The sequence below is a fragment of the Procambarus clarkii genome, chromosome 54 (assembly GCF_040958095.1).
Source record: "Procambarus clarkii isolate CNS0578487 chromosome 54, FALCON_Pclarkii_2.0, whole genome shotgun sequence".
NCBI classification, from domain to species: domain Eukaryota; kingdom Metazoa; phylum Arthropoda; class Malacostraca; order Decapoda; family Cambaridae; genus Procambarus; species Procambarus clarkii.
This window is the reverse complement of record NC_091203.1, coordinates 28,796,273-28,822,489: the sequence shown is the minus strand read 5'-3', so window position 1 is coordinate 28,822,489 and position 26,217 is coordinate 28,796,273. Positions and strand designations below refer to the sequence as shown.

General features: G+C 44.3%; 1 protein-coding gene across 1 annotated transcript in view; it reads right to left on the bottom strand.

The window, feature by feature from the left end:
- LOC123771328 (small conductance calcium-activated potassium channel) overlaps positions 1-26,217 on the bottom strand; it is a 623,340-nt gene that overhangs the window by 476 nt on the left and 596,647 nt on the right. Inside the window, 3 exon segments of the mRNA XM_069305218.1 lie at positions 1-3,190; positions 8,017-8,086; positions 12,166-12,293. The exon segment at positions 1-3,190 is cut by the window's left edge and continues 476 nt beyond it. Coding sequence (XP_069161319.1) covers positions 2,735-3,190; positions 8,017-8,086; positions 12,166-12,293 — 654 coding nt within the window. The 3' untranslated portion in view covers positions 1-2,734.

The following is a 26,217-nucleotide window of genomic DNA, read 5'->3' as shown; positions in this document are numbered from 1 at the left end:
GTATACCAGAGGTTAAGAAATTTTTGTTGTATATGTTATGTATATGTATTATAGATGAATGAAGGACTTATTTGTACTAAACCCACCTTAGTAAGACTAGAGTATAGAACACACTCACACAGGGTAGCGGCATCTGCACCGATTTAAGCCGTGGCTTAAATGTGTGGCTTCATCGCTGTCCAAGTTTTCGATTTAAATATTTTTTGGTCAACATAAAATATATATATATATATATATTATATATATATATATATATATGTGTGTGTGTGTATGTTTGTGTGTTTGTATGTTTATGTGTGTGTATGTTTGTGTGTGTGTGTGTGTACGTACGTACGTACGTACTCGCCTAGTTGTGCTTGCACAAGTTGAGTTTCGGTTCTTTGGTCCCGCTTCTCAACAGTCAATCAACTGGTATACAGATTCCTGAGCCTATTAGGCTCTATCATATCTACATTTGAAACTGTGTATGGAGTCTGCCTCAACCACATCACTGCCTAATGCATTCCATTTGTTAACTACTCTGACACTAAAAAGAGTTCTTTCTATGACTCATCTGGGTACTCAGTTTCTACCTGTCTTGTCCTTGTGCGTGTGCCCCCCCCCCCCCTCCCTGTTAAATAAATTGTCGATCTACCCTATCAATTCCTTTGAGAATCTTGTAAGTGTGTGTACATGTGTGTTTGTGATTGTGTGTGTGTGTGTATATGTGAGTGAGTTTGTGTGTTTGTAAAAATATTATAAAAACACGTGATTCAGTTATACGAAAATGACCACACAAAGGATAGAGTGAAAGGGGGGATAAAGAAACTTAATACTTTTGAAAGCTATAAATATTTTGTAAAAAATTGTCATCCCTTAGTAAGACTTATCGAGTAAGAGAACAGTATATAGCCCATAAAAGCACCTGAACAATAGTTGTGTGTGTTTGGATGGGTGATCAAGAGGGGAGGGGATGGGCGGTGATGGGAGTGGGTTAAGTAGCAGAGCCTGTGGTAGGTTCTGGTCTGATATGTAGCAGTCACAGCACCATCAGGGGCCCCGCCAGAGAATATCGTCTGCCCTCATGTACTATCCATCCTCCCCCAGGAGGTGCTGTCGTTAACTAATAGAGCATTGTCCCCTACATTTGTAAACACTTGACATCTTCCTAGATAATTCCGGTTCACTGGAGAGATACCACATAAATCAAGATGATCAACCATATTTCCAGATTTTTACACATATATTTATATATCAAGGTATTATTAAATATGGAAAATAAGTTTATATGAATTTAGAAACGTCAAATATCTCACAGATTCTGGGTGTTAATTTGATAGACGTTGCTCAGTGGAGGGTCCATCCTGGTTTACGGGTCTCGACTCGCAGGGAGGCACTGTAATTTTTGTTGTTAGAAATATTGAGAAAATATTCTGGGAAGTGTCTTGAGTTGGCACTTGAGAGTGGTGGGCACATATTCCAAGATACATCAAGGACTGACACTTAGGAGGGCAATGGTCATATCGAGGAGCAAAATGCGCATAGGTTTGGGTCAGCCCAGGATATTCTTCGGACAGTGTCTTGGATCACCCAGAAGTTGCAGAAATATACCCGGGAATAATGTGGACATAAGCCCGAGAATATCTTCAATGGACAACCAAGGGTATAAGCCACGTATTCAGGGGTGAAATGTGCACATACACTAGTATCGTAAATTTACACCATGTGTATGATTAGCATAAACCTGACAGTGTTGTGGACATGCACCTCGAGGGAAAGATAACGTTATTGAATACTCATTAATTCTTGGTTATTATGTTCGTTTTCCTACTTTCATAAGACATTATGCGCCAGGAACCATCTTCCCAATAGTAGGACTTAATTATAGTGAAAACTTCTCTGCTTGTAGATGTTGTTTTCCATCTGAAAGCAACCCATCTTTCCAGGACTACAGACGCATTTCACGGAGCTGCCACGTCCACCAGGGACGTTTGCCCCCATTAAGACCAAGTCTTCCACAGATGTGACAGTTGCCATCCATGTTGTGAGCCACAACCTTTGTGAAGGAACGTTCAAGTTTCTTCTACAATGATCGACTTCCTCCAGAGGGTGTTAGCATCCACCAGGGACAGCTGACAGCCTGATAAATATTGCCGACCTACGTTAGAAATTGTAGCAACCACAAGAAAATAACAGTTGTCCGGGTGTGTTGATTTCGAGCTAAGAGTATTCGTTCCCTTAAAAGAGTAATGTTTCTCGTTTTCGAAGTGTTACAACAACCTAGCAACATTATTGACGGATACAGTGAGGGGCATGGATAGGATAAGTCACCACTCTACAACGAGTCCAGTTATCCTATATGAAAAGTAGTCCCTAGGAAGTAAGCGTCGACCTTAGCAAAGAGTATGATGAGCACAGAGAAGTCTCACAAACTGCAAACGGTTGACAGAGCACAGAAGCTGCCCTGCCATAATTTGTCTTGTCTAATATCACATTATGCACTGAGTGATGGGAAGAGAGTAGAGGTTGTAGACATTGATGGGAGGAAGTGGTGGCGGGCAACCTGGCCACATAGCAGCCACTGAGTACCCATTATAGGTATTGTGGTGGATCGCAGGATTGGGAGGTGTTGGTAGAAATGATGGTGTAGTGGCGAGTATTGAAGCGGATAGGTTGCGGACATCAGCAGTAGCCTACAAACAACTGCGGTTGCTACTCTCACTTCTGCTGCTGCCCGCAGTTGGACGGCTTGACTTCACGCCTCCGATTTGGGCAATGACTGAGCACTCAGCGATCCCGGCGCGGGAGGCGACCGCTCTCCTGACATGATATTTACAGGAGTCGCTGGTGCTGTTAAAGCTGGTAGCGTTGGACTTAGCCCTGATCGAGGAAACAGTGGCGGCGCACTAGCTTGTGACTGCTGCTGTTGCCAGACACTTGAACTTCTTGGAGATTGACTTGCTGAGAGGACCGGATATCCGCCAGGTCGCGCTGCCATATCAGGATGGAGGGAGTTGGAGGAGGGGCCCGTGAGGCGCCGTTGGTCCAAGAGGTCTTGGTGTTTTTGCAGACACCGCGACAGGACATCCGGAAGAGCATCAAGTGACTCTTGGATGGAGGTAAGGCGTTCCTCCAGCGAGCTGACCCTTTCATCCAGCACGTCTTGACGCCCACTCATATCCGACACCAGCTCATACACGGTGTTCTGCGTCTGTGGGAGAAGAACAAGGCTATAGAATTACTGTGTTTGTAACCGGAAGGTCAATCATACATAATTGGTAATATTTTCCATCGAAATTTTCAACCAAGATATGTTGATAATGTGTGTGACTATGTGTTTGTACGTACCTATATGCTGTAATTGGATTGAGTATCAGCTACAAAATCCCGGGGTTGGAATTATTAACGGTATTATGCAATGACTACTAATTCACTTTTGCTTACATTTTTACAGATAAGTTTCGATTAACTTCGACCACCAATATCAAAAGTGCTTCATTTCTTTAGGCTTACATGGAATTTTTTATATTTCTTTGTCTTAATTTGCTGACTTTAAACACTGCTTCTTGCCTATTTTTTTTTAATTCAGAATAGTATACTGTATAGTTATAATGTCCCACGTGTTCTTTCTTCACAAGAGGTTCAGTTTCCTCATAGGTCAGTTCTCTCAATACATAAATACACATTGAACCATATCTTTAAAAGATTGTTTTGTTCAGTGTGTTTACATGTGTGGAATCTACCTGGGGTGTGTAACCCAGGTGTAGGTTGAACATAGGTTGTATAATGCACTCGGGAGGTTCCTTTCTTCAAATTCCTGAAAGTAATACAAACGTTGGCCAGCATTTACTGTCATATGGTTCTGTTTACTCTTGTTATTAAAATTATAACTTTTCATTGGTCCAGCAAACATTTTTCAAACCACCTGTGGAGTGTCTGGTTCACTTGGCGGAGTACTAGTCTTCCTATGTTGTGTTTTATTCCTTTAGTTCCCATTATTTTCAGACATTAATAAAAATTAATTTTTCTTTTAGGTCGATGCCGTATATGAGGAACAGGATTGGCCACGAGTATCTATTTTAATAGTACTCCACTCGTTCATTCTTTGCACTCCTCTTTCTCTAGAAAGCCTTTAGGGTTCTTGAGGCTTCCAATGATAGAACTCCGAGAACACCGCCATAGTGCATGGGGGCAATGCATGAAACCCTGATTGGGCTTCAGTAGAAGTAAGCAATTATCAAAAGAAGGCACCAAACCAGGAAGGCTACGTGCTTCAGTAGAAGCCTCAATTCCCTAGAGGATTCAGTCGAATCCCAGGTTGCGTTACTTTAGACCATGTTGTGGTGTAGTGGTCTAGGGCGTGTGCTTGTGACTACCAAGCGTGCAGGTCCGAATTCGCCTCATGGCTCCTGCTGATTTTCTCATTGATTCATCACGTTAATGTCATTTCATTGAGCAATTATATTAAAATTTAGTACGTCACATACTTCCTTGCCAAGGTCTGTGAATCCATCCAATCTCTCTGCTCCCCTTTTTTCTGTCTGTCTTTTGTTGCGTAAGTACAGAGGCTTAGGTGTTTTTTTTTTTTATCTTGGATGATACATCATCTACATTTTTGCTTCACTTAGTTTTCCTAGAAATACGTTGTCCTTCCTAACCAACCAACCTCTCTCTCTCATGTAGTGTTTGTGGCTCTTTTGTTCTGATTTATCTACATCTTTTTCTTCTTCCATTCTTAGTATTACCTTTTGTCTCTAGGCCCAGTAAATGGTCCCTGTTGAACCGCTGACTGATTTTGTTCCTTATTTCTTTGAGGTCTTACAAGGATAATTTCCGTATGTTTAAAACCTGGTCTTCCTCGGTCTCTGTTGCAAGAATTGTCTCTTTATTCCGGTCCGCATGGCCTTACATTTTTCTGGGTTAAACTCTACTTAGTACTTTTCAGACTACTTCTGAAACGTGCCCAGCTCCGTTTAAAGGTATTACAACCTCTGTTAGTCCAAACTCCTCTCATTAGTTTTGTATCATCTGCAAACATTGATATGATATTGCACTCCATTTGTAACGTTTCGCCACTCTCACTGTTATCCTTCATTTCCTTACTGAAAGGTACTTTTGCATCCAATTTAGGACTCTCCCAATATATCAGTCTGTCTCGATCGTTGTGATAGTCTCATGTGTGGCACGAGGAATACACAGTCTGCCCATTCTTTTCTCTTTTGTGTGGTCTCGGTCAATTTATTGAAGAATTCCAACAAGTTAGTCAAGCTTAATTTCTCTTGGCTAAAACTGTGTCGGTATTTTGTAACGATATATAGCTGTTCTTAATTAATGTCACACGAGTCTGCCACGGATCTCTCTCTCTAATTACTTGCAGTGTGTGTGTTAGTGATACTTGTCTATAGTTCAGTGGTTTTTTATTACTTCTTTGTTTACATATTGGCACATTATTCGTTTTCCAGCAGCCTGGAAGTTCTCCGATTTCCAGAGAAAAATAAAATACTATAGCAAGGGAAGTGCATAGTGCCTATGCTGCCTCATTTAGTAGCCACTGCGATATATTCTCACATCCAGTTTCTGTAGTTGCTGTCTTATTTCTTATATGTCACCCATTTTAATAAGTCAGGTCTTTAGAGGTATTCGTAGAAATAGGGCATTTAGCTATAGTGGCGGATCAGGTTCCAGCTTGAAGACGTCTTGGAAACTTGTGTTAAGTTCTTCACATACATCCTTATCATTTTCTCTCTCTCTCCTCCCGTTAAGTCTGATCACGTGTGTGTCGTGAAGGGTCCACAGGTGTACCACGATACACTGGTGTGTCGTGAAGGGTCCACAGGTGTACCACGATACACTGGTGTGTCGTGAAGGGTCCACAGGTGTACCACGATACACTGGTGTGTCGTGAAGGGTCCACAGGTGTACCACGATACACTGGTGTGTCCTGAAGGGTCCACAGGTGTACCACGATACACTGGTGTGTCGTGAAGGGTCCACAGGTGTACCACGATACACTGGTGTGTCGTGAAGGGTCCACAGGTGTACCACGATACACTGGTGTGTCGTGAAGGGTCCACAGGTGTACCACGATACACTGGTGTGTCGTGAAGGGTCCACAGGTGTACCACGATACACTGGTGTGTCGTGAAGGGTCCACAGGTGTACCACGATACACTGGTGTGTCGTGAAGGGTCCACAGGTGTACCACGATACACTGGTGTGTCGTGAAGGGTCCACAGGTGTACCACGATACACTGGTGTGTCGTGAAGGGTCCACAGGTGTACCACGATACACTGGTGTGTCGTGAAGGGTCCACAGGTGTACCACGACACACTGATGTGTCTGAAGGGAACAAGGCCAAGGAGAGACATAGTGTGTTGGACATGCGGGAAGAAAGGACGCGTGTCTGCTAAGTGTAAGAAAGGACGCGTGTCTGCTAAGTGTAAGAGCAGGTCAGATAACAACCCGCATCTGGACGTTATACTGGTGAGTTGTGTGACACCACCAGTAGAAACCCGCTCGCTATGAACATATAAGAGGGAGAAACCAGGATTGTTTGCACCATACACTTCGAAAAGGTATGTATAGAGTGACCAGTGTGGTAGGACAGATATAGTGCAGCAGCCCAATATCTAATTTTAAAGAGCTCGTTACCCAAGGAAGTGTCAACTGATGGGAAGCAAAGTGTCGTTTTAGGTGGATTACCTGCCACTTTGTGTGTAGCCCCTTTTAATAGTTCACTTGAAATCGCCATATTTTAAAGGCAGGTTAGGTTCACTATCAGTAGTAGAGCATATTCCTATAGAAGGAATAGAGGTAATACTGGCCATTGGCTTAACTTTGGGTTTGGACAATAACCATCCCATAGTTGTTGCGGATTCTTTAACAGATTTAATAATAATTCATTGTGTCGGGGGACATGAAATACAGTACATGGTTATCCATACAGTACATGTTAGGCTTATACCAAGGTCTCCCCCCCCCCACCCTTCCCCCCCATGGTCGAGTACTGACCGCGCTCAGGATGCAGCCCACAACATGCTGACTAACTCCTGCGTACCTATTTAGGTCTATCATTAAGTGTAACAAGCCTATTACAGCATATGATACCACAGTGGAATATAATCTCACGGGTGAACTTGATGTCACAGGACAAAATCTTGTCACAGAAGCATATATCACAGGGAACATTATATCGTAAGGCAACATGAGGTCACAGCTAAAATTGCATCACAGGTGAACATGATATTACAGAGGAACATGATGTCATGGTAGCAAATGATGTCACACAGGAACATAATGTCACAGGAGAATACGATGTAACAGAAGGAACATGATGTTACAAGATAAAATTATTTACATAATTTATACAGGGGAACTTTACGTCACATGAGAACATGATGCCACATGACGTCACATGAGAACATGGCGTCACATGAGAACATGGCGTCACATGAGAACATGGCGTCACACGAGAACATGGCGTCACATGAGAACATGGCGTCACATGAGAACATGGCGTCACACGAGAACATGGCGTCACATGAGAACATGGCGTCACATGAGAACATGGCGTCACACGAGAACATGGCGTCACATGAGAACATGGCGTCACATGAGAACATGGCGTCACATGAGAACATGGCGTCACATGAGAACATGGCGTCACATGAGAACATGGCGTCACATGAGAACATGGCGTCACATGAGAACATGGCGTCACATGAGAACATGGCGTCACACGAGAACATGGCGTCACATGAGAACATGGCTTCACATGAGAACATGGCGTCACATGAGAACATGGCGTCACATGAGAACATGGCGTCACATGAGAACATGGCGTCACATGAGAACATGGCGTCACATGAGAACATGGCGTCACATGAGAACATGGCGTCACATGAGAACATGGCGTCACATGAGAACATGGCGTCACATGAGAACATGGCGTCACAAAAGCACAGGGAGTAAAACTGTCAAGTGACTCGTGAATAAAAGATTTCTATAATTGTATAAAGTAGGAGGTACTGGTTTACCTTAGCCATGTCGGTAATGGTGTTAGCATTGTCCATGAGTTTCCTTTGATCCATCTTCACCTTTCTCAGCCTGCAAGAATAAAGTAATGTAAGGTAGGGGAAACAATCGAAAGTATTGTTCAGTGAACTACTGCACTTAGCCAAATAAACTATTACACGCATACTCTTGAACAGAAAAACACACGAAATCCTATCTGCGTAATTATGAACAATCGAATTGTTTTGGAATGCGCTCAATGCACTAAAGACGTAGGCATATGAAGCTTTCATGTTGTTGTTGTTATAGATTCAGCTACTTGGAACAAGTTCCAAGTAGCACGGGCTATAGTGAGCCCGTAACTTACCTGGCACAGGAGCGGGGCAAGAAGCACGGGCTATGGTTAGCCTCGTGTACGGGAGATATCTCCCGTGAAGCTTTCATGCAGAAACAGACATTTATAGCGAAGGTTCACCTCCATACGGTTCACATCACCCTACGGTTCACCTAACCACCTTGATCGCAGAGCTCAAAAAAATGGCGTGAGGTGATTGCTGCCTTACTCCATCAATTAGTTGTCTCCCGGGTCTGCTATCTTCCTTCTGGATCTTAGGAGGACCGTCTAATAATTGTAGACTTGAAGCCGAATTCACCTGAATGTTGATTACCGGTGTGAGCTCCCGAATGAACACCCCCCCCCCCCCCCCAAGTATATAGAACCTCCAACAATTGTTGGTGTGATTAGTGTGGTGTCCTAAACTATGCCCTGGCAATTCAGAATGGTCTTAAAAGTGATATTGCTTAATGCCTCCTTCCAAAGGAAGTGTAAGACGTCTCCTCAATGTATATATGGTATGTCCAATATAGCATACATTTCGGAGCACACAGTCTCTAGCATTGCTCTTGAATGAAAGGGAGATGGGGGGATATACTACACTGGTACACATCAGTTTATCAGAGGAAACAAATTATATTACTCATAATGAGGGAAACCGTATGAGGATTGGTATAACAAATGATAAGATGAATCACTGCATTTTAACTGCCTGGTTTAACATTCTTGACAGGGAGGAGACAGGGAGTGTGTGTGTGTGTGTGTGTGTGTGTGTGTGTGTGTGTGTGTGTGTGTGTGTGTGTGTGTGTGTGTGTGTGTGTGGTGGGAGATAGGGAGGGTGTGTGTGTGTGTGGTGGGAGATAGGGAGGGTGTGTGTGTGTGGTGGGAGATAGGGAGGGTGTGTGTGTGTGGTGGGAGACAGGGAGGGTGTGTGTGTGTGGTGGGAGACAGGGAGGGTGTGTGTGTGTGGTGGGAGACAGGGAGAGTGTGTGTGTGTGGTGGGAGACAGGGAGGGTGTGTGTGTGTGGTGGGAGACAGGGAGGGTGTGTGTGTGTGTGGTGGGAGACAGGGAGGGTGTGTGTGTGTGTGGTGGGAGATAGGGAGGGTGTGTGTGTGTGTGGTGGGAGATAGGGAGGGTGTGTGTGTGTGGTGGGAGATAGGGAGGGTGTGTGTGTGTGGTGGGAGATAGGGAGGGTGTGTGTGTGTGGTGGGAGATAGGGAGGGTGTGTGTGTGTGGTGGGAGATAGGGAGGGTGTGTGTGTGTGGTGGGAGATAGGGAGGGTGTGTGTGTGTGGTGGGAGATAGGGAGGGTGTGTGTGTGTGGTGGGAGATAGGGAGGGTGTGTGTGTGTGGTGGGAGATAGGGAGGGTGTGTGTGTGTGGTGGGAGATAGGGAGGGTGTGTGTGTGTGGTGGGAGATAGGGAGGGTGTGTGTGTGTGTGGTGGGAGATAGGGAGGGTGTGTGTGTGTGTGTGGTGGGAGATAGGGAGGGTGTGTGTGTGTGTGGTGGGAGATAGGGAGGGTGTGTGTGTGTGTGGTGGGAGACAGAGAGGGTGTGTGTGTGTGGTGGGAGACAGAGAGGGTGTGTGTGTGTGTGGTGGGAGACAGAGAGGGTGTGTGTGTGTGGTGGGAGACAGAAAGGGTGTGTGTGTGGTGGGAGACAGGGAGGGTGTGTGTGTGTGTGGTGGGAGACAGGGAGGGTGTGTGTGTGTGTGGTGGGAGACAGAGAGGGTGTGTGTGTGTGTGGTGGGAGATAGGGAGGGTGTGTGTGTGTGGTGGGAGACAGAGAGGGTGTGTGTGTGTGTGTGGTGGGAGACAGAGAGGGTGTGTGTGTGTGGTGGGAGACAGAGAGGGTGTGTGTGTGTGTGGTGGGAGACAGAGAGGGTGTGTGTGTGTGTGGTGGGAGACAGAGAGGGTGTGTGTGTGGTGGGAGACAGGGAGGGTGTGTGTGTGTGGTGGGAGACAGGGAGGGTGTGTGTGTGTGGTGGGAGACAGGGAGGGTGTGTGTGTGTGGTGGGAGACAGGGAGGGTGTGTGTGTGTGTGTGGTGGGAGACAGAGAGGGTGTGTGTGTGTGTGGTGGGAGACAGAGAGGGTGTGTGTGTGTGGTGGGAGACAGAGAGGGTGTGTGTGTGGTGGGAGACAGGGAGGGTGTGTGTGTGTGGTGGGAGACAGGGAGGGTGTGTGTGTGGTGGGAGACAGGGAGGGTGTGTGTGTGTGTGGTGGGAGACAGAGAGGGTGTGTGTGTGGTGGGAGACAGAGAGGGTGTGTGTGTGTGGTGGGAGACAGGGAGGGTGTGTGTGTGTGGTGGGAGACAGGGAGGGTGTGTGTGTGTGGTGGGAGACAGGGAGGGTGTGTGTGTGTGGTGGGAGACAGGGAGGGTGTGTGTGTGTGGTGGGAGACAGGGAGGGTGTGTGTGTGTGTGGTGGGAGATAGGGAGGGTGTGTGTGTGTGGTGGGAGATAGGGAGGGTGTGTGTGTGTGGTGGGAGACAGGGAGGGTGTGTGTGTGTGGTGGGAGACAGGGAGGGTGTGTGTGTGTGGTGGGAGACAGGGAGGGTGTGTGTGTGTGGTGGGAGACAGGGAGGGTGTGTGTGTGTGGTGGGAGACAGGGAGGGTGTGTGTGTGTGGTGGGAGACAGGGAGGGTGTGTGTGTGTGTGGTGGGAGACAGGGAGGGTGTATCTTGTACCCCTGGGTATACACCCTGCAAAAGGTAGGTGAAGCTGACCCCAAACATTTGGCCTCTAACGTTGAACAAGTAAGCAGACATTCTCTCTCTCTCTCTCTCTCTCTCTCTCTCTCTCTCTCTCTCTTATAGATGCAGAATGAAACTGTTCATTATTTATACATTTTAGTGTCATAGAATTATTTGAAGCTTATAATTTGATTAATCATTATTATTGTTGTAATCTGGATCTTATAATGTTATTCTTGTGTTGTTATTAATTATGAATTTGAAAAAGGTGAATTAAGGCTGCATTATTTTGCTCTTGTTGTAAGACCTTGTTTTGTTTGGTGAAAGTGTTCTAGTCCTGTCAGTGTTCAGCGAGAATTACTCAAGTCAGTCGGTGATAAAGGATCAGTGATTAATTCACGATTCCTTCAGCTCATTATCTCCTTTTCGGCATCTTCAGAAACTCTAATCATTTCATAGTCAATTAACAGTGCCAGACAAGCATCATCCAGTCTTTCCTGTCCATCGTCAGTCAGTCTTACATTGGTAAGACTGACACAACAACATTACTAGTCATTCCTGCTGGTAATATATAAAAAAAATTGCCAAAAACATCATTAGTCAATCTCACCAGTTCATAATCATTCATTCTCTCCTGAACGGAATCGCTCAGTATTATGGGAACATCATCAAACAATATTCTCAGTACGACAGCAGGCAACCTAGTCTTAGTCAGTCGTACCAGAACAACAACAATCAGTCTTACCAACAAAGCATCAACCCTGATTGTATTGCATCAGTTTCACCTGCGTAGCATCACAATCCTGATGGTACAAAATCAATCTTACTTGTACAGTACCAATCCTATTATTACAGCATCATTTAATCTTGTTGTACAGCATCATGATATTATTGTACAGCATCATCCTTGCTAATACATCAGTCATCTTATCTGTACACAACAACATTCTCTCAGTACAGCATCAACTCTACTGTTGCAGCATTAGTTAATCTAACCTGTACAGCATCACAATCTTAAACTACAGTATCATCCCTACTAGTACGTCATCAATCAATCTTACAGTACAGCATCACGGTCTTATAGTAAAGCCTCAACCCTCCTAGTATATCATTAGTCAATCTTAACTATTAAGCGGTAAGTACATACGCGTAAATAGCAAGCAGGAACTTGCGCTGATGAGTGCGGACGCGACCATGGTTGACTTTTTTGACCAGCTTGGTGTGCTTGTAGATGAGCCAAGTCTCTCTTAACACGTTCGCTGCAGAGTTTTTTAACTGTTGAGAAAACAAAATTAGCATACCTCTTTCCTTCTGTATAAGAATGATGTTATTCGACTTGTATTGGCTAAAATCCATGTGGAAAAATAATATGCGCGTTAGAATTTGTATAATGTATTTGCCATGAACGCTACTTCTAGCATATAATGAATGGAAGGAAATATTAAGTACGGAACACACACACTCGCAGTGGTGCGTGTGTGGAGGTGTGGAGTACCTCAAGGATCGGTGCTGGGACCAATTCTATTTCTAATATATGTTAACGACATGTTTACAGGTGTAGAGTCCTACATGTCGATGTTCGCGGATGACGCAAAGTTGACGAGAAGAGTTGTGATAGATGAGGAGTGCAGGATTCTCCAAGAGGACTTGAACAAATTGCAGAGATGGTCAGATAAATGGCTACTGGAGTTCAACACGAGCAAATGTTAAGTTATGGAGATGGGATTAGGCGATAGGAGACCAAAGGGACAGTACACAATGAAGGGAAACTACCTACCTGTGACGATTGGAGAAAGAGACCTGGGAGACGTAACACCTAATCTAACTCCTGAGGCACATATAAATAGGATAACGACAGCAGCGTACTCTACGTTGGCAAAAGTTAGAACATCATTAAGAAACTTAAGTAAGGAGGCATTTAGAGCACTTTGTACTGCCTACGTGAGAAGAGTCTTAGAGTATGCCGCCTCATCATAGAGTCCCCACCGGAAGAAACACATGGGGAAACTGAAAAAGGTTCAGAAGTTTGCAACGAGGCTTGTCCCAGAGTTACGAGGGATGGGATATGAAGAGCGCCCGAAAGAACTGAACCTGATGACACTAAACAAAAGAAAGGAGATGATCAAATCCACAAGGGCATGATGAAGATTCGAACCTGCGTCCGCCTCGACCATCGGGAACTACGTATTGGTGTTACCCCTGCGCCTTGCCGCCCTATTTCCACCAAACACCGGTGTATCTGCAGCTATGCATCGGGTGACTAATACGGAAGCCATGGTCTCATCTGTCGTAAGTCACCGGGAAAGATTGCCAGACATGAAGCAGTCAATGCCATCATCAAGAGAAAAAAGTTACAGCTGAGTGTTATCAGAGGGGGAGGGGAGGCCAAAAAGTTTATATAAGCGACCTCCAATAAAATAATATAGACAAAATAATTATCCCTGCTACAACTTACACCAATGGAGCACACACTGGAGAATCACCCTGTAATCTTACCTATAGAGAAGGGGCTCAACGTCACCTTATTTGGGGATTCGGGTCAAATCTGGCCAGTGTCATGAGTACACACCCCGCTGAGCCACCATGACTTACCCATCACTCCTCGCTTTGGGATAACCTCCTTGCAGTTCTCCTTTATGATATTATGTCTGCTGTCGACTGACCTGCAACTCACTCTCTCTTTCTTTAGAAATTCTCACCAGGACAAGTGCAAAGACATGTTGTCTACAAACATTTATTACAAAATTACAACGAATAAAGATATAACAGCATATTATCTTCAGCTTCAACAAACAAGCATGACGCTAAAATAATACCAATGCTCCAACAAATAAAGTACACTAGGATGCTGCTATTATTCAGCAACCTCCTGCCCCCTCCCACAGTCTGGGCTAGGCAAATTTCATATAATTTAACTCAAACAAGAAAATATTAACGTTCTCACCTTGTACTGCGTCATTCATAGCATATGAATTCATGCACTCCCTCAAACAATAATGATGTTCATATAACTCACTGTATTACATCCTGAAAATCCTTATCAGGTCCATCTATCCATAGGTCATCGAATTAAGTAGATACTCTTGAAGCGCTCATGTCACGGCTTCCTTCATTAGCGACAACTCCTGTTCATCAGGTACCACTACTTCCTGAAGTTCCACCATAAACATGCAGTTCCACTACACAGGCTTCTTCATACACGTGAAGGTCCTCTATACAGGCTTCACAATACACATGTAGTTCCACTACACAAGCATCTTCATACACATTGAGTTCCACTACACAAATTCCATCATGTACGTGTAATTCCGCTGTACAAACCACAAAAGCATGGTGTGACGACGCCCCAAATATGGTGCTATACCTAGTCGTCCACAAATTTCTCTTGGACGTGCCACTACTGGCTCCTACCCTTCCAGACTTGAGCGTGATAAGTTGCGTAACAGATTGCCACACAAGAATACCGTCCCAATTTATCCATTTAAAGGATTTTCACATAGTAGGACCAATAAACGAACGACAACCCACTAGGCACACAGATTTGTTCAACCCAATAGGCTTCAGGCCGCCCCTATATAGTTACGATGATAACAAAGATACGTTACACGTCGTCCTCAAACAGCATCCTCACAACGTTGATCCTATAGCTTTCTCTCAATCATTTCACCATGAGCTACAAACTTCCTTCTTTACAGGAGGCAATAACGTACGTCTGTCCTCGTCGACTCTCACGACTTAAGTAACTCTTTAAGACCTCTGTCAACGTCACGTCTTAACATATTGTCGACATCTCATTTTACCTCGTTTCCTTAAGATGCTTTAATATAGTCAGGTACGAAATGACTCTCACAAGGCAGACCTACCTCATTAGGCTACCTGGGGGTATATAACAGTGTCCAGCACAAAGGGAACTTCAGTTGTGCTGACCTGACAACAGTCACAAACGCTCACATGGAGTCACCCTGCAGCAACGGAGATGCTGCAGGGTGACTGCAGGTAATATTTGGGTGTTGGAAATTTCCAACACTCAAATACTAACCCCTAGTGTGATAATATCAATTTATTGTACTAGGAACTCACATTTACTAACATTACTAACAAGTAGCCTAATACAGCCAAATTCCTACTAATATCGTAGGAATTGGTTATCAAATGTGCGGAGGAAGACGGCCACGAGGACACACAACTCTTAAGAGTACGCAGTTTGTTTAGAGTAACAGAAGACCAACAAGCCTGCCAACGAGTAAGGACAGAGGAATGGATAACTGGATAAAAGTTCGAATAAGAAATACTTTTATGGGATATGGGAAAAGTGCAGATAGCTTCCTTAGCGGCAGCATCCACATGCTCATTTAAAGACACACCTATATTACTGGAAACCCAGCAAAACTCAACTGTCTTAAATCTACTGGTGATCAGAAACAGCCAATGTTGAATCTCGACTACCACCGGATGGACTGGATTAAATAACTCCAGAACCATGAGGGCACTGCGAGAGTCAACTACAACCACAAAGGAGGATTGACAACGAGAAAGCAGGAGACGAAGAGCAAAGAGAACAGCATAAAGTTCTGCTGAGAAGACGGTCGGAAGGGACGGTCGAAAAACAAGACACACATTCGTCCTGGAAGTCAGGACATTCAATAAAGCACGACTGTATGAGGGACAATAAGGAGCAGGGTGGCGCTCCATTAAGTGACTGAGTTAACGTGTATGACCAATACGCACCTGTGCCAGAGCCGTTTCCCACCACCGATTACGGTGGTAAAAGGAAGGCCACGGGGACACACTACCCTTAAGAGTAAGCAGTTTGTTACCAACAACAGAAGACCAACAACCCTGCCAAAGGGCAAGGATGGAGGAATGTTTAACTGGGGAAGGAATACCTTTGCGGGAGATGGGACAAGAGTGGATAGCTTCTCTAGCGGCAGCATCCGCACACTCATTTTGTAGACACCAATATGGCTGGGAACCCAGCAAAACTCTACCGACTTAAATTTACTGGAGATAAGAAACAGCCAATGTTGAATCTTGACTACAAAATGGACAGGGTTGAAGGAATTCAGAGCCATGAGGGCACTACAAGAGTCAATTACAACCACAAAGGAGGACTGACAGTGAGAAAGCAGGAGACAAAGAGCAGAAAGAATAGGAATAGCATAAAGTTCTGCCATGAAGATACTAGTCTCCGGGGGCAGGCGACACACAAGTGTGGTCAGGAAAAACAACACAGTAGCCTACACCGTCTGCAGACTTAGACCCATCAGTGAGGATTGAAATGGAGTGGGAGTGAAGAAAAGTGTTCAATTAAAGGCGTTTCAGAACCGTGGGAGGGGTAAAAGCTTTAGTGATGCGGGTCATGGTTTTACAAAATTTCAGTAGGGGGACCCTCCACGGGGGCAAGGACAGAACAACTCGAGAAGAAATATTGGTAATATGAACCAAAAGAGAATCTTGCAGGAGACAATCGGACAGGAGGAGGAAAGTGGTAAAGGGGTAACCGGAACTACAGGAAGGGTAAAATTCAAAGCACGAAAAAGGTGAGAGTGAGGATATAGAAAGGACAGTGCAAGATAGCGAAAACAGTAGCGATCACGGCAGTCTTAAAGAGAGGGGATGCCAGTGTCAACATACAAGCTGAGGGTAGGAGTCGAACAAAAGGCACCAGAGCAGAGGCATAACCCAGTATGGTGCAAAGCATCTAGACGGCGAAGAGTAGAAGCAGACGAGTTGGAAGGGAAACCATAATCGAGTTTAGAGAGTACGAGAGAGGAATGTAAAGAGGAGCGTGCGCCTATCTGCTCCCCAAGAAGTATGGGACAAAACCTTAAGGAGGTTAAGGGCTTTAGAGAATTCAATGTGAAGGTAAGAGATACGAGTGTCAAAGATTAACGAGTGTCAAAGATTAACCCCAAAAGCTTATCTGCTCCCATGAAGCATGTGACAAAACCTTAAGGAGGTTAAAGGCTTTAGAGAATTCAATGTGAAGGTAAGAGATATGAGTGTCAAAGATTAACCCCAAAAGCTTAGGGGAATCCTTGTACACAAGGGGATGAACATAAAGCGACAAAGAGGGACGTAGAATGACATGCTTCCGAGTAAAAAGTCATAGCACAAGTCTTAGTTGCTGAGAACTTGAAGCCATAACTGGTGGCCCAACACGACACGGCATCAATCGCAAGTTGAAGCCGCCATTGAAGGAAAGGCGAATAATCACCTCTACGGCAAAGGGGAAGTTCGTCGACATAGAGCACGGAGAAGACGCCAGAAGAAAGGGAGGAAAGAAGACCATTGAGGGCAACCAGAAAGAGAGTAGTGCTCAGAACACTACCTTGGGGTACACCCTCATATTGCCTAAAAGAGCCAGAGAGAGCGGTACCAAGCCTCACCCGAAAGGAACGACGAAATAGGAAGCTGCGGAGAAAGAGGGGGAGATGACCACGAAGGCCCAAAAAAAAATGAAATTGGGATAGAATATGATATTGCCAAGTGGTATCGTAAGCCTTCTCCAGGTCAAAAAGGATGGCAACAACGGAGGTTTTCGCTGCAAAAGCATTACGAATATAGACCTCCAAGTTCACCAGGACATCTGTTGTGCTGCGGCACTTGTAGAAACCAAATTGAGAAGGGGAAGAGGTGGTGGTGATGGTGTTCTAAGAATCACATCAGACGAACTTTAACGTTCAAAGAGATTGCAGACACAACTTGTGAGTGCAATAGGGCGAAAGTCCTTAGGGGATGTTCCCAGAGACCCTGGTTTGCGAGCAGGGAGGACAATGGCATAGAGCCAGTCCTCAGGGACTGACGACGACTCCCAGATCTGATTATACAGACTCAGTAAATACTGAAACATGCATGGAGGGAGATGGCGAAGCATCTCATAATGAATGCCATCGGAGCCTGCCGCCGTAGAACCGCAGAGGGCCAGGGCAGACCGAAGTTCAGAGAGAGAGAGAAGGGATAGTTATAGGGAAGGCGATGATGAGTACAGAAATCCAAAGTACAAGATTCAAGGACAGGTTTACGAAGAAGGAAAGATTGGGGAAGATGAAAACCAGAGCTAACAGAAGAAGAGTGGGAACCCAGTTTGGTAACGACCTGCAACGGGTCCGCCACAAGAGTACTAAGATGGTGAAGGACCGGCGAGACATCGGGAATGAACTTGCCCCTTATTTTGCGGATATGCTTCCAGATCTGCGGCAGAGGAGTTTCAGACATAATGGTGGAGACATAAGATGCCCAACATTATGTTTAGCCATACGGATGGCCCTACTGGCCACTGCACTTGCCTTCGAAATAAAAGAAAAGAATCGGCCGTTTGCCGGCAACGGTGTCTCTTCCAGGCTGCACCAGGCTGCTTCCAAGAGAAATGAATAGCCATGAAAGCAACCAGGACGAGCACTAAACATCGGCTCCTGGAGACAGACACAAAGGGGCGAAAACCGCGAAATCAGAAGCTGGAGTTCAAGGAAATTTGCTTAATAACCACGAACGTTCCATTGAAGAATAGACTGACGAGAAGAGGAAGGACAGCAACAGAGAACAACGAAGAAACAGAGGCAAAAAAGGAACACAGCACGTTAAAGAAGCGCAGGATAAGGGTCAGAGTCAGCGAAGTCAGGGTTAGGGGATATGGGGAAACTGAGTAAAGAAGGAGGAAAGGTAGCTAGAGGACCGACCAGAGGCGGACGAGTAGGATCCGGAGGAGAAAGAGGGGGGATAACCGAGGGTCAAGGACAGCAGCAGGAGGGGCAGAAACCAGGGGATGCACCTCGGCAAGGGCACCAACCGAGAGGGAAGCGGGGGCTAAAGAGATCTCCATAGCAGGAACAGGGGCCGTAACCACTGAAACGGGAGGGCATGGAGCGAGAGAGTCAGAAGTAGGGGAGAGGAAGAAAGCGAAGCCTTTTTACCCGCTGGGGAGGAGGAAGGAGAGGAGCCAGGCTTACACTTACTGACTCAAAGAGACAGGTGTCCCAGCAACTACGTACTGGGCAACAGATTCCAGCGTCTCAACATGAGAAGCTGAACGAGAGCATACACGACGGCCGTTGGGAGAGCGATGGACATCAGCCCATACTTACAAGAAGCGTGGGGAGCCAATAGACAGAGGAGAAGGAAGGGAAGGAGGATCGGAGAGAGACGAGGAAGAAGACACAGGAAACATGACAGACCGGGCAGAAAGAAGGGAAACCCCAGACAGAGGACCAAGAGGGGGTTTTTTGGGACAGAACTCTAAGGAACAGAGGAGGGGGCGGTGGGTGTATCAGAGTCCAAGGCCTGGAAATGGTTTTGAGTCTGAGGAAGGCAGAAAGGACGAGGAGAGGAAGAGCGTAACACGTGAGCTTAAGAGACGTTAGCATAAGGCAGGAGCCGGTGAACTTGGCGCCTCACCTCAGGAAAAGACAAATGCTCCCGGTGCTTCAAGTTGAGGACGGCTGCCTCAAGCTTGTAATGTTTACAGGCACGGGAGAAGGTAGGGTGGGCCTCACCGCAATTGTGGCAGCAAAGCCTGGGGAGAAGTGCACTCCGACTTAAGAGTTACCTTCGCCCCCACACAAAGGACAGATAGAGAGAGTCCCAAAGCAGCGGAGGGTACCATGCCCAAACCTCCAGCACTTATTATAGAGCCGAAGAGAGGGAATGTACTCCTGGACGGAGCACTTGGCACCAGCATGAATGACAGAGGGCGGAAGGGTCCTACCATCAAAGGTAATCTTCACAACCCGGAGGGGTTGACAGCGACGACCACGAGGGGGACGAGTAAACGTGTCCACCTGGAGGACAGAACGTCCCTGGGCATCGAGGATATGACGAATATCTTCGTGGCAGTCCAGGAGATTCCGAACACCAGTAGCAACATGGGGTGGGAGGAGAATAGCGCCAACACTGGCATTCAACCGAGCGTTCTTGGGGACCTGAACAGGGGTCTCACCAAGGCAGGACAAGGCGGCCAAGTGGGAGGCTACATCCTGAAAAGGAGCAGCAACAACACATGTACCGAGACGGGTGGGGTGGAAAGTAATAGAGGCATCTATGGAATCAACAAGGTGCCTATGGAGTGAGAAATCGCCAGGAGGCGCAGAATCAAGAGGGAGGAGATCAAAGTATTTGGCCCACGAAGCGGGACCAAACAAGGCTTGATACGCATCAGTACGGAAAGGAATCAAGTGAGTGCAGCCGTGTCGAGGACGGCGGTGAGAACCCCCAGGGAGGGGTGAAAAGGCGCCGTCGTCACAACAAGAAACTGAGCAGTGCCAGGGGACGAGGTGGTCACCACTGGGGGGCTTGTGGGTCGACCCAACCACAGAGGAGGGAGGGAGGGGAGCCAAGGGGAGTAGTCAGGAGGGTCAAAGGAGGAGCAAGGTCGGGGCCCCAACGCAGCGGGGGCTACAGAGCCCGGTCTACCAATACAGTCCGACTCGGGGGCTTGGTCGCCCACCCCACGAGCCTGAGAGGGTACAAAAGGAACATTCATCGACATAAATATGAAAAGAAACACTTTTATTCACGTTATGTGCCCCCGTACCCATCGTGGAACTACAATTAGAGGCAGGACACCCAACAAGAAGCTATCACCTATCAAGCCGGGGCCCCCTAGGGGTGCGTCGTAAGTATACGCCCCACAAACGCTACCTTGGTTGACACCTGCCTTAAGAACCGTCAGTTCGTCGAGATTGGGTTCAGTGATGAAAGGGGAATTGACAAAAGGTTCCCCTCACTCGAGATGTTGGGTACTACAGTTCTACAGGTGCAAGAGTATGCCTCCTCAAACACCCGGGCATCAAAACAAAAGAAGGCCAAAAGAATGATGAAAACAGGCACAAGGTCAGCAGGAAATGACAACGAGAAAGGAGAAGAGGGGGGAGAAAAACGATACAAAAGGAAAAGGCGTCCAGCAAAATTTGTGAGGACAGCAGCAGGAACACAAGGCTACAAAAGGACAAGAGGACCGCCCCAAGGAGCATCACACTCCGGCAGCCGCCCACCCAGCCCTCTCATGGCAGCAACGAGCTGGACAGGGAGGGGGGTTACCTAAGTGTAGTTACAGGATGAGAGCTATGCTTTGTAGTGTCCGGTCTTTCTCTTTGTTATATAACACTTTGAAACTACTGACTGTTTTGGCCTCCACCATCTTCTCACTTAACTTTTTCCAACCTTCTATCACTCTGTTTGCAAAATATTTTATACACACGTGTGTGTGTGAGTATGTTTCTGCATATGCGTGTATGTTTGTGTGTGTGTGTTAGCCTTCACCTTGAGAACTGTCATATATTGTTGGATTTCTTTTTTATCTTAACTTCTTTGAATGTGTTAAATACATGCACGCGCACACGCACACGCACATGCGCACACACACACACACACACACACACACACACACACACACACACACACACACACACACACACACACACACACAAAGACGAAGTTAGAGAAGATTCAGAGGTATGCCACCAGACTGGTCCCGGAACTGAGAGGAATGAGTTACAAGGAAAGGCTATGGGAGCTGAACCTTCAACCCGTTCTCGCAAATTCGTAAAGTCAATATTGACTTAACTACGTGCATAGGTGATATACTAAACATAATAGATACCCTTAAAAAGATTCATAGAAAACACCGACCTTACCTAACCTTGTTAGTATCTTAAGATAAGCATCTTATTGCTTCGTAATTACAATTATTACTTAACCTATACCTATTATAGGTTAGGTAATAATTGTAATTACGAAGCAATAAGATGCTTATCTTAACATACTAAGTAGGTTAGGTAAGGTCGGTGTTTTCTATGAATCTTTTTAAGGGTATCTATTATGTTAAGTATGTCACCTATGCACATATTTAATAAGTCAATATTGACTTATTAAATTTGCGAGAACGGGATGGAACCTTACAACCCTGTAAAACAGAAGAGTAGGGGGAGACATGATAACCACCTACAAAATTCTCAGGGGAATTGACAGGGTGGACAAAGACAAACTCTTTAGCACGGGTAGAACACGAACAAGGGGACACAGGTGGAAACTTAGTACCCAGATGAGCCACAGAGACGTTAGAAAGAATTTTTTCGGTGTCAGGGTAGTTAACAAATGGAATGCACTAGGCAGTGATGTGGTGGAGGCTGACTCCATACACAGTTTCAAATATAAATATGATAGAGCCCAATAGGCTCGGGAATCTGTACACTAGTTTATTGACAGTTCAGAGGAGGGACCAAAGAGCCAGAGCTCAACCCCTGCAAACACAACTAGGTGAGTACAACTAGGGGAGTACACGCACTCATGCACACACACACACACACACACACACACACACACGCACTCAAATATATTATTCCTAACACCCTGAAGTGCACAATTAGTCAACGACCCTTGTGTCCAATATTCATAACATATTTATATATTACGAAATTTATGTTAAGAATATTTATGCCCAACCATATTACAATTAACATAGTTGTGATATTTTTAATAAATAATTTTTGTACTATTTTTCCTACAATAGGCTCCATAAGAACATTACATTGGTGATGTTAGGATGCCAAGTTAAATTTGCTTTGAATTCTCAAGGTAAAGGAAAGTGTTTAACTGAAAATATCTATTAAAACATAGTAAATTTTGCGAAAAACTACATTTTAAGAAAATTTCATTAGTTAGCAACTCATATTAGAAACAGCATATAAGTTCTTAATGTATTTTGATAATTTCATATAATGAACAGAACTAAAAGCAGACTAAAAGAGAACAGTACAGATGATGTAAACAGAGCCAATACATACAATGAAAGAAGATAAAAGCAGAGCCAAAATACCAATGATGCAATAAACCTGTTTGCACTGTAATAAAATTATATTGATCAGCACCATTTGTTACAAAATATTGTGTAGCTTGAAACACATTACTGCTTCGAAGATTCAACTACTAATAATACACAGGTTTTGTAACACTGACACAAGGAACATATTCTAATGCATTACTTAAGATCAAAGTTAGGGTAAACTCCAGTAAACCCTTGAATCATTCCTATCACACTTAATACGACATAATTAAACAAAAATTAATGCACATATATAAGTTTAGAATCATGCTTATTTCTGTGTTTAATATTAATTTATAAAAAAAAAATTCCCTGCTAAACTTAACTGAAACAAACGCGCAAGCACAAAGTTTTTATTCTACCGACACTCTCTCTCTCTCTCTCTCTCGGTATTGTCACTCTCGCATATTATTAGCATGAACCAGTGTTAGCCTTGGAGGACTTCACCACAGTGAAGTATTATGTTATGAAATCCCTCCTGCTCGGAGGACAGCATGCTCTGCCTTCAACAGGGTAGATGGTGTCAGCTGCATGCCTCTCTCAAACCATACAGGGTACAAAGTATAAGCTACATCCACATCACACAGGGGTACAAGGTACGAGCTACACCCACACAGGGTACAAGGTACGAGCTACACAACAGAGGGCACAAGGTATGAGCTACACCCACACAACAAAGGGTACAGCGTACGAGCTACACCACACCACACAAGGTACAAAATAAGAGTTACACCCACTCCATACATGATACAACGCACGAGCTACACCACACAGGATACAAGGTACGAGCGACACCACACAGGGTATAATGAATGAGCTACACTATAGAGGGTACAAGGCACAAGCAACACCACAAATGGTACAAGATACGAGCTACACCACACAAGTAGTGGAAAGTACGCCAATGACTATGCGTTTTGTTTTTTTTCAATGCACATTCTCAATTTTTTTCAGTGAACAATATCGGCGCATGCTCATTAACATACTAAAATTTTCGATCAATTTCTGCAACGCACAGTTCTAGACGTACTTTAATTTTTGATCTACCTCAGCGATGCACGATCATTTGTGTACTTTTATTTTCCTAAACAATATGGGCACACGGTTCTTAGCGTACCTAATTTTTGCGAAGGAAATGCAACACTTAATTTCTGGCGTACATTATTCCCCCCCCCCCCCCCCATGGAGATTAAACAGCACCCGTACTCATCCCTAATTTTTGTTATCTCAGTGATGCACGGTTCTAGTAATCCCTATTGTTCAATGACGTCATCAACTAGCCCGCCTTTACCCTCCCTCAATCACTCCGTTTTCCATAATTGTATATTTAATCCAATTTTCATATTTAATTCCCATTTTTAATATTTATTCCCATTTTTAAAGACTGGTTATTTCTAATTAAAAAATTGCATATTAAACATAAAAATAAAACTGCAGAAGGCCTATACTTAAGAAGCAAGGAAAATAGAACAATGCTCACCTGTACTTAAGGTCTTACCTAAGTCTAATAAATGCCCTATTGATACCCCATTAGATTCATCCACTTTAAGCATGTTACATATATAAAACTGTAGAAGACCCTATTAATGCCCCTTTTACACCTCTTTATCCACTTGTACCCTTCAATCATGTCACAATCTAGAGACAATATGCAGAAGATCCCTATTAATGCCTCATTTTATACCCATTCATTCTCTCTTTGCCTAACTATACAATGGCTTATTTGTTCAAATTCTATTAGTAAAGACTAATTATGCTGACCAAACCACACTAGAAAGTGAAGAGACCATGACGTTTCGGTCCGTCCTGGACCAGTATGAAAAAATGGTCTCGTCTCTTCACTTTCTAGTGTGTAATTTGGGCAACATTTTTCAACCATGTTATTGTGACTCCTCGTCTTTAGAGACTAATTATATTGTAAGAAAAGACTGTTAGAGAAAATATTATTTATTTATACATAATATATATAGTGTACAGCTAAAGATCGTTTATTGAGAATTGGAATTAAATCTTCAATCTCTGATTCATAATAATCAAAGGAGATAACACAGAGTCTGGACTGACAAGAGTCTCACTTGTTTAAGCATTAATATCTCCAAGCCACCAATGCAAGATCATGACACAATGTGCGTTAAAATCTCCAAACCAAACTAACAACACACATATTTTAAAGATATAAAATTCTCAAAAACAAACCCGTCCTGTAACATTGTTATGTGAGCAAGGGTTAATGAATTGAATATATTAGCAAGTGAACAATAAGCAAGACAAGTTGATACAGGGCCTCATTGAGCCACCTGTGACATTAAACAGGAAGCATTGGTTGACACCTTCCAACCTTGGTACCTTGGTACCTTGGTGCTAATTGATACAAGACTTTATTTGGGCCGCCTGTGACGTCACACACTGTATTGGACGACACATTCACCTTGGTGATAATGACAATGACATGCAAGCTATGTACTGTTACTTACTATTAAGAACTGTGGTGTATATTACTTTCATAAATTATAAAAGATTTGAGATTACAGTATATATAAATAGTGAACAATATTTGATAGGGTAGAGATGAATTAATGTTACAGTGCGGTGTGGGAGGATGTTTTTGGGCGTTCATGAGGTGTGTGTAAGGGAGTATCAGAAAGTAAGGATAATTTAAACCCTTGAGCGATGTTACAGAACGGGTTTGTTTTTGAGAATTTTATATCTTTTAAATATGTATGTTGTTGGTTTGGTTTGAAAATTTCAACACACAATGTGTCATGATCTTGCATTGGTGGCTTGGAGATATTAATACTAAAACGAGTGAGATACTTGTCAGCTCAGACTCTTATCTCCTTTTGATTATTATGAATCGGAGATAGAGGACTTAATTCATTCCTATGCTCAATGAACGATCTTTAGCTGTACATTATATATATATTAGGTATGAATAAACCCTCTAGGCTCGATGGCCACTAACAATCTTTTCTTACAATTTAATTTGTCTCTACTAAAAGATTTTTAATAAGCTATTCTATAGTTAGGCGAAGAGAGAATGAATGGGAATAAAAGGGGAGCATTAATGTGGATGTTCTGCATATTACATCTAGATGGTGACATGATTGAAGGGTATAGGTGGATAAACAGGTGTAAAAGAGGCATAAATAGGGTCTTTTGCAGTTTTATATATGTAACATGCTTAAAGTGGATGAATCTAAGGGGGTATTATTAGGGCATTTATTCGACACTAGGTAAGACATTGGTAAGTACAGGTGTGAGCATTGTGGTATTTTCCTTACTTCTTAAGTATAAGCCTTGTGCAGTTTTATTTCATAGTGGCAGTTAATGATTGGCTCAACATGGGCTGGAAATAAATACTGTATGGTCCCAAAATGGCTT